General features: G+C 31.2%; 1 protein-coding gene across 1 annotated transcript in view; it reads right to left on the bottom strand.

Annotated features, from left to right (window-relative positions):
- Positions 1 to 13,749, bottom strand: part of Cdc2rk (cyclin-dependent kinase 10) — a 51,791-nt gene that overhangs the window by 27,263 nt on the left and 10,779 nt on the right. Inside the window, exons 5-7 of the mRNA XM_075356658.1 lie at positions 9,225 to 9,427; positions 3,980 to 4,141; positions 279 to 563 (exon numbers count right to left, since the gene is read on the bottom strand). Of these exons, the coding sequence (XP_075212773.1) occupies positions 279 to 563; positions 3,980 to 4,141; positions 9,225 to 9,427 (650 nt within the window). The remainder of the gene's footprint in view (positions 1 to 278; positions 564 to 3,979; positions 4,142 to 9,224; positions 9,428 to 13,749) is intronic.

Genomic DNA, 13,749 nt, shown 5'->3' with positions numbered 1-13,749 from the left:
ATACTTATCTGAAATTATCTGAAAAATTAATAAGACTGATATTTAAAAACATCCTCCCACCACTCCATTAGTCTGCCACAATCTTGAATATATTCATTTCCTTAGATATTAATAAATCTGATAGGTGAATAAACTTCACTTCACAGAATTTTAGATATTTGAATCTCCTATTTTCTATGATTATATTATTTCTAATTTGAATACATAAATTTTGACATAAAGTAGTTGCTTTACAATCTCTAAGGAAAATTTAAAAAATAAATAAATTAAACACTTACGTAATGGTGCTTCTTTAAAGTATGAACTTTGTAAACATTCTTCGGCAGTAGCTCGTTTCTTTGGATCATACATAAATAGGAAATTTAATAACCTCAACCCAGCTGCAGATAACCACGGAAATTTCTGTTTTAGATTATTGTATGGCTGTGCTTTTAAATTAAAATTTGCCAGTGCTGGTAATGATGAATACTCTGGCCAGATAGCGTCTGATGGTGTTCCAAGTAAATCGACGATTAGTTCCAACTGATGTATCTCTGATCTTCCAGGCAGTAATGGTCTATGGCCTATAAAGAGAAACTATAGGTATTATATCATTTAACATAAACTTAGTTCTTTATAATAGTTTCTTAAAAGAAAGTCATAAGAAGTAACAAGATTTAAAAATCTACGATTATGACTGAAATTTGCTAGATGTATAATATAAAATGAATAACAAATACAGGGGTTGTTCAAAAAGTAATGATAAAAACGCTCTGCAGAAAAAAAATGTATTCAGTCTTCTAAATCTACATGCTCTTTTTCAAAGCAACCCCCCCTCGGTTCTAATATACTTTTCCCACCGTTCCCGCCACTTTTTAACACGAATGCCAGACAATCTTTCTTGAGGTCCTTGCAACGTGCCTCCACAGCTTTGATGACCTCGTGATTGTATTAAATTTCCATCCCCTGAGCTTAAACCTGACTTTGGGAAACAGCCAGAAATCGCAAGGGGCCAAATTGGGACTGTATCGTGGGTGGGGTACAGTTGCAATGCTACGAGCGTTCAAGAAATCAACTACACTATTAGCAACATGGGGCAGCGCAGTAAAATTTCATTAATGCTCTTGTATGGCCATTTTTTTCTTAAAATGATGCAACATCGTGATCAAAGCCGATTTGTTATAATCTGCCTACTGTCTGGCCTTGAGGAACAGAATGTTGGTAAGGACAAAAAACCCTTCGAATTGAAGATTAGCATCATAAAATTATGGGTGCTGTGACTCATCTTTGCTTTTTCCAAAGGTGACTGACTGCACCCTTTTCCATTGAAATCTTTGTTGTTTCAGATCCAGATCGTTGTGATACATCCAAAATTCATCTACGATTATGATTCGATTCATTTCTTCATCCCCACCACCACGATAACAGGTCTTGACACATGGAAATGTTGTAATTGCTCTGATGTGAACAGGCATTAAACCCATCTGAAAGAAACATGTCGCATGGCCAAATCATTGTGCAAAATCAAAAATACACTGCCAACTGAAATGTCTAGACATGCAGCGAGCTCCCAGTAATTCGTCGTTCTTCACGGGCAAGAGCAGCAGCTATATTCTTTAGAATCTCGGTGCAAGACGTTGAAGGGCACCCCCCGCATGGCTTGTTGGAGATGCTCTCTCTACTCTCCTTGAATGCTATATAACATACCACTTGTAGAAGGTCACCTGGTTCATAACATCTTTACCATACACTGTAGTAAATAATTCATATGCATCTTTTCGGTTCTTTTAGAGTTTCCGTAAAAGTCTCACATTACAACATTGCTCTAACTTTTTATCCATGCTGGACATGGTAGGCAAATATCTAATCCACGTTACACAAATTGTCACATATGACCACTCACTGCACCAATCAACTTGAAACTAATTGCTATAGATGGCTACATGATGGTGTGCAATATTACAATCCATCGCAACACATTTTCCTCAGGGTCACTACAGAAACTGTATTATCATTCAGGGTCACCATTATCATTTTTGAACAGCCCTCGCAGTTAAAAAAAAAAAAAACAAATTGCAAACCAGAAATTGCACAAAATATTATTAACTGGAAAATTATAAAATAAAATAAAGAAATTTACAAAAGAAAAAAGTAGATGAATCTAAAAATCAAACATGGATTTATGTCAAGACTATAATGTAACAACAGGTGAAACAAATCTAGATTTATTTTTTTGACATATAATGCAATTAACAGCCTAAACTATCAGTTTCAATTAATTGTTTCTAATGTTCTTAATTGATTTTAGAAAGTAAAGGGGTAAAATCAATTGAAGTGACCCACGGGTGGTTGGAAACATATAGGAACCAAGTGGGTAAGTTTCAATTTTTTTTGAATTGGTCAAGCAACCAGCTTATATTTTTTTGGAACACTTAAAATGGACCAGAGGTGAACCCACTAATAATATAAAACTTACAGAAAATGGAATAAATATGATTTCAAAAAATTTAACACTTAAACATCAATAAAAAATTTTGATAATTTTTCTGCACCTTCTTAAAACAAACAATGGCTATCAAAAATGTCTGTCACACTTTAACTTTCTAGTGGACTTATGTTCCACTATAATAGTAACAGATTACTTTGCACCACCAAATAGTTCTTCCTTAAAATATTTAATCATTAATGTTATCCATTTGTGAGAGGTAACTGTTTCTAATCAATTCAATTTTCTTTGTGATCCTGGTTATGAGAAATCAAATGAATTTAATGTTAGTACATGTGTTCCAAGTTTCCTTGTCTAGGCTTCATAACATACTCCACTGGAAACGCTACATTTTTTTGTAAAATCAATTAGCAGCAAATTCGGAATCTTGCTTTCTGCATCTGCAAGTTGGAATCAATAGATCAAAACAGAACCTTGATAATTTTTAAACCACTTAAGCAAAATAACAATGCATAAAATACAAACAACAAACTTGTATCATTTGATAAATTTTGTTAAATGTTTTTCCATGTTTTACAAAAAAATTTAAATTATAATATAGTGCTTTTTACAAAAGTAGTATCTCACGAATCACAAGATACCCATAACAAGGCCCTACAAGAAATAGAGCCAGGCAATAAATAATTGGAATAAAATGTTGGCTCAATAAAGAAAAGGCTAGAGAAGACGTCTTCAATATTGCCAACTGCATCTTCCTGAATAGAATATCCAACTACATCTTCTACTCTCATCTTATGGGTCACAGCAAGACTCAGAAAGCAGTTTCAAAATTAGAACATTTTTGAAAGATAAAAAGAAGAAAAAGCTACATGGCACAACAGTCCTTGTAAAGATTTGAGAATATTATTGATTCAAACAAAATGAATTATTGGAACAGAGGTAAAAAGAATTGAATCTAGTAAAAACTGATATTTTAACAATAAACAACAAACTGCAAACATTTTGAATGTTATTAAAAAAAAAAAAAAAAACAATTTGAAAAAAACATGAATACCAAACAAAACAAGTGCTTGCAAACATGTTAAATATTTATTAAAATGTCTGATCTATATAAACACCAAAAACTATTTTTAATTAAACCAATTTAATAAACTACGATAGCATCAACAGTTCATTGTTTTAAAAAATACAATCAGTAATAAAATATGCTTCTTACACAACACTGTACTCCCTCAGAGTTAAGTTTAAATTCTAATTCTAAAAATAAAATATTTTAAAACAATAATAATAAGATTTATTCATTAATCTCCTGTGCAACAAAGAAGAAAAAAGAGAAATGTTTTTTTAATACACCATCACACTAATAGAGATTCATTATAATTACACATTGATTAATAAAAAATAATGCAGTTTTAAAAGATAATTTTTTAGGAAATATTTTACAGAATTATAAAAATTAGCTTATGATACTTAATAAATAAACATGCAAATTTAATAAAACATATTGTAAACTGTAATTACGATTATTTAACTTCTAATGAAAAATGCACTGACCAAGAAGTTCACCAAGTATACAACCAGCAGCCCACATATCTACTGATGTTGTTTGTGTGCGAGCCTGTAACAACAGTTCTGGAGCCCTGTACCACAATGTAACCACTTTTGGTGTCATAGGTCGAACTGGTAACCCATACCATCGAGCCAATCCAAAATCAGCTACAAATAACACAAAAAATAAGTGTCATAATATTTATAATACTGAAATTACCTAATAGAATTTAACCTATAAAACATAAAAGAATCCAGACTACAATTATAAGAGGATAATGGTAGCACCATGTAAAGTCAGTAAAATCTTGTAACCATTTTAATCATTGATTTCTTTCAAATACACTGTAAGAAGTTAAGATATGGAACCTAGACATCACAACTGTTCTATGTCAAGAATTACATCCAGTTTTTTTAATCTTCAAAAGTACAAATAATTGGTATATAATTCATGGAGTTATGATGTGATTTATTTTCACAATTACAAATTGCAAGCACAGCATTTTGTCAAGATATTAATAATTAAAAAAATAATAGAAATTTGAATTATCCGCATAGACATTATTAGGATTCTACTCCTTTTATTTTATTTAGCCTCCGGAACCACCGTAAGGTATTACTTCAGAGGATGAATATAAATGAAATGCAGTCTTGTACTTCAGGTCAGGCATTCCTGAGATGTGTGGTTAATTGAAAACACAACCACAAAAGAACACCGGTATCCATAATCTACTACGGTTCTACTAGATGAATGTATTTGTGCTTGCATATATCCAAGCGTGGACTCTGATACAACTACTGATGCTCATACAACTGTGAGCTTGAACTTTAATGTGTTAATGTAAAACAGAAAATCTCAAATTCTGATTTTATATCTTTACTTCACTTTGTACCAACCTATACACAATCAACAATTACTCTTGGAAATTTCATTTAAGAGACCAATATCTTACCTCAGGATTAACAAGCAGCACTGTTGAACAACATTTCTGCAAGAATAGTCCTGCAGTATGTAAATAATTTTTCTTCTTAAAAATACTGTTTAATAAATTGGAACACAAGAAAACACTCAAAAACTAAAGAAATGATATTTTACTTAAAAGAAGCCAACTCTACCAAGTACATTTTTCTAAAAAATAACTACTTAGTTTTTTAATGGTTTTTGAGCATTTTCTTATTTTCCAATAACAACTTACCACTACTTTCTTATTTCAATAACAACTGTTTACATGTTCTTTCGTTATAGGCTGTTTAATTTTTCAAATTCTTCATGCACATATCACATTCTGAAGATACTATGTACTTATACTTAATAACTGGCAGTAATTAAATTCTACCTTTCATCACAATAACAACTAAATTTCTCTAATTACACTGAGGAACAAAAAATAATTTTTTTTTTGTCTCTGGAAGAAAAATAAGTGATTCTGATATTTTTTCTCTTGAATTCAAATATTATATCTGTTTTCCCCATTACGCAAGGTTTCAGAGAGACTGGTATTTATAATTTCAAACATTTTAATAGTTTCTGCATTCTTAACTACACAATATTCAAACATTTGACTCTCGTAGAAAATAAGAAATAATGATTTCCTGTTATATTTCACATCACTCTTGATGGTCCAACAATAATCAGCCAGCATATTAGTTATCACTTTGCCTTGATACCTCTTTTCCACAGCTGAAATCTCCTGATGAAAGTGTTTCCTGTGCTCATTGCTCGCTGTGCCAAGACTTTCCAGGAAGAAATCTAGGTGTGATTGCAAGAAGTGTACGTTTAAGGACATATTACAATCCAAATTTTTATAAGATGTTATAAGATCATTAACAATATCATGGTAATTTTCCGCCTTCTGATTTCCCAAAAAATATAAATAACATTTTTGAATGCTTGCCAAGCTGCTTTCTCCAGTGAATTCAATAGTTCCTCAAACTTTTCATCATGCATTCATTATTCATCATATTTATGGGCCCACAAATATTCCTTCTTTAATTTTTGTATCATTAATTTTAGGAAACTTCTGTTTTAAGTACATGAAACCAAGAGTATTGTCCATGCCCTTGATGAAATTCTTAATTAATCCTAGTTTGATATGTAACAGAAGTAGATACACATTTTTAGGATTACATAACGAGTCATGTTTCACATTTTTCTGTTCCGGAATGAGTGATTAACATTTAGGCCATTCTTTTCTAAAGAAATGTTTTCTTCTGTCCCTATTACCCTCACACGAAAAACAACATTACTTTGTATAATCAAGCTGTAGACCAAGAATAAGTGCAATTACCATCAAATCACCATAAATATTCCATTCATACACTACATACTGAAACTTTTCCAATATAAATTTAAAGTTTTCATAAGTTTCTTTCATACTAGCAGAAGCACAGCTTTTAAACTAACTTTAGAGGAATCAATGAACAAGTGCCATTCTGTTGGGTTATGTTCATTACAAAGCGTCTCCATAAGAGAAGAAATGTCATTGCAAAACACAAAGCCATTTTTTTCACAAAAATAGTCTAAATTCATAATGACGATTATGATAAGTATGAGGGACATTAAATAATTAAAGAGACAAATTGATGTAGGAAAAAACTGTGTATTTTTACAAAATGAGACTTTTACCACTTCTCAACATAATCCCTACAATCCCTACCAATATTAAATACACTTGTCCCAACGATGAACTAGTTGTTTTATACCTGATGCAAAGAAGTATTTGTCTTGTTGTTTGAGCCACTTTCCCACAAATTCTTTCATCTCCTCATTGTTACTAAACTTTTTTCCACATAATGCCTCCTTGAATGGATCAAACAAATGAAAATCTGAGGGAGCAAAATCTGGACTGTAGGAAGGAAGTAGCATTATCTCCCAAACCATTTTTCCAATGATTTCTTGGGTCAGCTAGACGGTGTGAGGGCGAACATTGTCGTGTAGCAATATCATGCCTTTACTTTGAGAACCTTGACATTTTTCTTTCATTGCTGGCTTTACTTTTTTCATCAGCATGTCCGAGTAGTAGACACTGTTTACTGTACTTTGATTTTCCAAATAATTACAAAAGACGACACGGGCATCCCAAAAGACTGCCAACATGACTTTTCCTGCTAATGCTTGCGTTTTGAAATTCTTTCGGACAGGTGAGTTGGTGTGCTTCCTTCAAAATGGTGGAAGCCATCACCATTGGTTTTTGTCTTTTGGACTCTGGTTCAAAATGGCGAACCCAAGTTTCATCACAGTTAAAATCTTGTTTGGAAAAGGGTCACCTTCCCTTTCATAGCATTCTTTCAAGTCTGAACACACTTTGAGTCTTGTTTCCTTGTGTTGTTGCATTAACTCTTTCAGGACCCACTTTGCACTTGACCTTGTTACTGATGTTATGAACTGTGCCAGCACGTACTGGAACTGTTTTCACTATATATTCAACTGTAATACGTTGGTCTTCACGAATAATGTCATCATGCAGGTTTCAAGTGAAGGAGTTGACACTTCAACTGGCCAGCCAAGACATTGCTTGTCAAGTCACTGAGGTTCGTGCGTTTTTGAACTGTTCTACCCACTTATAAAAATTTCCATGGTTCATATAACTTTCACCATACTGTAAAATCATTTGAGAAAAAATTTTAGCCAGTTTTTCACCTTCAGAAGGCAAAAAACAGATCACTGAATTTTGTTCAACTATTGTGGAAACTTCAAGTAACACGCCATCATTAAATGCAATATTGAGGTTATAAACAAAACAATTTTTATCCATCAGCTGTTCTCAGCTCATCCCAGTGATGGCAACCTAGTCATGAAAGTAAAAACTCCTCCTACAAACTGTTTCATTTCTACATCAATTTGTCTCTTTAATTATTGAATGTCCCCCGTTCATATCTTTGTATTCTTTTGAAGAAGATTCCATCCTTTTAGCCAGGAAGCAAGCATTTCAGACTGTTTTTTTGGATAAATTTAAATCTCGTATGGGATCATTAAGATTTTCTTGAGTCAGTAAATAAGGCTCAGATGAAAGGCTTTGTTCAAAAGTTGTATCACCAGAATCTATTTCTTTTTCTTCCTTACTTCCATCAGACTCTGATCTCTACTCATCTAATGTCATGTTCTGGAGGCTTTGGTATGGGCAATTCTTCGCAGTGTGGAATTGGTCTCATTGCAGATAGCAAGTTAGGGTACATCACTGTATGTTATGATTTTGATGTAATCCCTTTAATGTTTGTTAATCAGAAATAACAGCAGAGTGATCTTTGGGTTCCTCCATATCATAGGGATAACAAGTGGCATGTGGGGTGTACCATTTTTCAATGCAGTGAGAAGTCTAAAACATGGTAAACAACAGATAAGTGGGGTCCAGGCGCTTGTTTTGTCCCCGAATTTACACTCAAAATAAAGTTCATAATACTTTTTTACTAATGAAGGAAGATTTAATCTTTGGGACTTGAGCGTCACTTCACCACGTATGTAACAAAAATTGTTAGGATGATTTAAACAAGCTCTAGGCATTTTGTAACTAACAACTAATTAAAAGAAATAAAGTTATAAATATGTAATACACAATAATTCATACATACAAAGCACTCACAATGACTTATTTACTGGTTCACTACTGTCTCACAACTGGCATCGTACTGAAGTATGCATGTTACACTAGATCATGCTTGTACATGTTTATACACATCTGCACCTGCACAACAGTAGTAGTGCTACCCTTTAAGTTAGCTCATTTGGTCCCATCATATTTACAATGATCTAGAAGCTTTTACTTGACAATGGACAAATGAACGAAAAAATGTTTTAAAATATTTAAAAAAGTTAAAACAACAAAAAACTGTGGGTGATGGAGAAAATCTGAATACATATTTGAAAATAGGATAAAAAACTGCATTACGTACACCTATTGGAACTCGTAAAACAAAAATCATGTTGACCAGCGTTATCAGTAAGTTTAAAAAATCATTAAGCTTTTCTTGCATTTACAAACAACAAACAGAAAAGAATAAATTTAGGAATACTTGTGTATATGCTTCAGTTTTATCACACACATGACTAAAATGAAAAAATAAATAAAAATATAATAATGAGTAATGAACAAACATCAAATCTGACATTGACATATTTCCTATAAGACTATAGGAAATTCTACATTATAATACAGCAGAAAAGATAAATGTAAACAAGTCATAAAAAAAAGAAAAACTACTCTTTTAATAGTATAATCTTATAAAATAAAAAGTAACTGAAAGAGAAGCTAACCTATTTTAACACATCCTTTATCGGTCATTAGAAGATTAGAAACTTTAATGTCTCGATGAACAATAAAATTACGATGTAAATATTTTAATCCTTTCAGCACTTGAAGCATAATACATTTAACCTGAGATTCAGAAAATGGAGCCTGCATATTATCCAACAAACTTGCTAGATCTTGTTCACAATATTCCATTGCTAAAAATATACTGTAATAAATAGAAGACATAATTACAAGATTAATAACAAAATGAGGATAGGATAGGAAAAAAATGAGGATACTTTGCATATTGAAAACTATATTAACATAAATTATCTTTATATTTATTTAAACATTAACCATGCATAAAACAAAATTAGGTTATAAATTTAATTACCAAAACACAAATTTACACATTATAACTATTAATTTATCCAGTTTGTAAGGAAAATTTAAAGTAATACATGCCTGAATAAATTATATCATGGATAACAGTTAAACCTTAAATATTGTGAAATAAAAAATTTTTTTACATCCCTTTTTCTCCATATGAAATCAACATTCCCTTTAATTTTTCATTAACCACAGTCTTCAATTTAGAATTAGGTTTTTTTTTAATTAAGTGAATTAAACCCTCATGTAGTACAGCAACTGCCTTGAGAAAATAATACACATTTAAAAAATTAGTATAAAAGTTTTGAATGCCCAACTGGCATTCAAGATATTTATTATAGAATTCACCTATAATAGTTGAACAAGTGTTTGTCACCAGTTATGCTAATCCTGAGGTGCTGGCAATCAATTCTTCATCACTCTTTTTACATTAATGATAATGCTTTCATATTCACTTAAACTACTTGCACAGCGAGATGTAGAATTCTCTAGAAACAATGTACAGGGACCAGTGAAAATTATATTTCAGTGGATCCCAAACTTAAGCTTCAATCAATATCATTAAGCAATGTAAAAATCATTTTATACTTGTAAAAGTGTGCGAGTATATAAAACAACATTTTTTTCCCCTATAATATGTCATATATAAGTTAATTTTAAGTCCAGCAATATATATATGTATGTTGTAGAATGGTCATCATTTAATAGGCAGCAAATCTCTATTTTAAATAACAAGACTATGTATACAATGCCATATAAAAATTAAATTTTTATAATTTAATTATGTAAATTTAATACTTTGAAAAATGATACGCAACTAAAAGTGAAATGAACTAAGAACAAAAAATGCATGTTTTTTCCTGGAAAAAAATGTGAAAATAAAGGAATACATACAACAATTTTTGTACTGTTGCCTGCTTAGCTGAAATTCATCATATTCAATTTAATAAATTAAATGACACAGAAGTGGTATGCAAGATCTAAATATGTTAAAAAAAAATAAATGCAATTTAATATTAGCAGTAAGTAACCATTCTTTGCATACCCAAACAATAGATTTGCACACTACCTTTTGCATACTTCTTTGGAAGTATTTACTTGTCAATACATAATTTATACAGTGAAGTCAAGTTGAAATTCAACACGTGAACAATTGTATGAATGACACTAGTTACACAATGCTTTTGTTACACTTTTCCAACATTTTCAGACTAAAATCTAGAAACGTAAAATCACTTTTTCCAATTTCATCATCTTAATGAGAAATTCCAAAATATGCTTTTATAGAATATGATGGTTAATAACTGTACTGAATTGCAAGATGAGTGACTGTGGATAGACACAATAATTAGACTGTGCCTAATTATCACAATGTCCATACACCCTTCTCTTCATATGTGACTTCCTGTTTGGCAGGTCGAGTTGAGGATACTTCTAATTTAACTTTACAAATGGTACCCAGTAATTTTACTAACTTATAATGTGTTCTTTGTTCTATCACCAATGTTACTATTTTGATATTCTTATTTTTACTATATGTAATACTGAAACTGTAAATACATTTTTATACTACTTTCTTTGCTTGTAAACCACAGTGAAGAACTCATCATTGAGTGCTTAAAATTTCTGAATTCTATTTCCTTTACAATACCTTTTCAGATTTCCAGAAGGGGCCCAAAAATTCTTTTTGCTGCGTGAGGTGTGTTTTACAACTCACACTAAGACCTGGAAACAATTTATGTTCCATTTTACCTGGAATCTAATATAGCTACTGCATTTTAGTCATTTTCAGGGTTTTAATTCCTTAATTATTTGAGTGGTCTTCTGATGTCAAATTTAATAAATTCGTTGATTAATATAAACAATGAGATAACCCACCGGGTTGGTCTAGTGGTGAACGCGTCTTCCCAAATCAGCTGATTTGGAAGTCAAGAGTTCTAGCGTTCAGATATTTTTGCACGGATTTGAATACTAGATTGTGGATACCGGTGTTCTTTGGTGGTTGGGTTTCAATTAACCAAACATCTCAGGAATGGTTGAACTGAGACTGTACAAGGCTACACTTCATTTACACTCATATACATCATCCTCTGAAGTATTATCTGAAAGGTAGTTACCGGAGGCTAAACAGGAAAAAAGAAAGGAAACAATGAGATGTCTTGAGTATCTAGGATAATTAAAGGAAAGCTAATTTTTCAGCTATTATTGCAGTAACTAATAGACCTGAATTCTCATTACAATCAAGTGAATCTCAAAATATAAGGGATCTATAAACTCTTATCCTTAAATCAGCTTCACCCTTTTAGTTGAAAGAGAAACCCATGCTGTTACTTAAGCTGAATTTCAAGCTTCTATCACAAGAGCTACAGAGAGATTAAGGAATATAATTTTAATCTCATTTAACCTTCTTAGCTATGACACTAAGGAAACCCTAGGCTTTGAATAAATATTACTCAAGAGTTTTAACTCTTCTAACAAATTTCATTGTTTCATCCAATTAACCGTTGGAAGGGTGAGTAAGGAAAAAATGTCCTCATAATAGTACCTTATTACCTAGTAGGTACATGACAGGTTTTTAGTTAACAGTTCTTGAGATTTTGGGACCCATTCTGACTCCTATTTAATCCTTGCAACCTCATTTTTTAAATCTCTTAGAGATTATTAATTAAAATAATTTTTGCAAACATTTCCTACAAATTTCCTTGGGAAAAATTATTCTGGATTTTAATGTTCTAATTATCTATTAAGCAAGGAAATTAATGGTGAGATTTCACAATGGTGAGATTTTTCTTAGCCCATTTCAAACTCCTTTAAGATGGATATCTCCTTGATAGAAAACATTTTCTTGATTCCTCTTTGACATAACACCATATCTCAATTTTCTATATTCAAAGAAGTGGGAAAATTAGTGGTGAATAAGTCAAGAAAGACTTCACAGATTTTTTGCACTCTTTTACTTCCTTAAAGGCAAGTAAAAAATAGAATGTCCTTGTAATAATAGTAACAAACTCTTAAGGAAAAAATAATTTCCCAGTTTCCAACTTTTTTAGTATTACTACCCCATTTCAATCCTTACTTAATTAAAGGATTATTAATCTATAATGTTCCCTCACTTTACTTTAGGACTAACTATGCCAAATTTCAGCTTTCTAGTTACTCAGAAAAGAGAATTAGTGATGAGTGACTCAGTGACGAATTGAATTTATGTGTAGAAATGTCTCATAAAGAAGCAAATAACTACAGGTTATGTTTTTCAGGTAAAAACAAAGGCATAGCTTCATACACAAACATACCTCCAAAAATGCCTTGTTTTTGTATTTTGGCTAATGACCAATTTTTCTCTAATTTCTGCTCCACTGGTAAGATTGAGGTTCTATATACAGCTATACTAAAATTCAAAGGATTCAGATTAGAAGCAGAAATGGTGATTTTACACATTTTTGACCTGAAAAAATAGTCCCAGAAGTGTATCTCTTGTGGATTGGGGAAAAATAAGGAAAATATTATGAGACAAAAAAACTTTAGTAGAAAAATAACATTTTTAGAATGTGACATAAATTTACTATGTTGAACTGCCAATAAACAAATAAAATTTTTAAACAAAATTCAACTTTTATTTAAAAGGAAAACAGATCAAACATCACACAAAACTGATTATTTCACAGCAAACCATTATTTTTCTTAATATTACAAAAAACCATAAAAGCAAGATGAACTGAAAATAAATGAAAATAGAAAAAAATAATATACAAAAAAAACCATAATTATATAAATTACTCTAATGTCTTTGTCTTTACACATTATTTACATACAGACTTTTTTTGTGTTGATAAAGATTGTTTTGTTTAATTTTACAGTATTTGGTGTTGTAAATTCTTTTCACTATTTTTACATTAATTCATATACTAAGGTTTTTATATGACTTACAGATAAAAGAACATTAAGTCAAGTAACCTTAGAGATCAATTAATTGAACCCCTACACACAATCCAATTGTTTAAATAATTTATATTCATGTAATTCCCAGCTTCTTTGTTAAAGTGAGGGAATGCCTTATCACATGCAAAAAATCATTATTAATCAAGTTGGTGGGGAAACTCTTGTAAAAATCATGGTAAGTTTACAAGAAACTGACATATTTCTTGCACATGAGTTCAT

Source organism: Lycorma delicatula, chromosome 2 (assembly GCF_047948215.1).
Source record: "Lycorma delicatula isolate Av1 chromosome 2, ASM4794821v1, whole genome shotgun sequence".
NCBI classification, from domain to species: Eukaryota; Metazoa; Arthropoda; class Insecta; order Hemiptera; family Fulgoridae; genus Lycorma; species Lycorma delicatula.
Note: the sequence above shows the minus strand (reverse complement) of the source record. Positions and strands in the feature narration are given on the sequence as shown.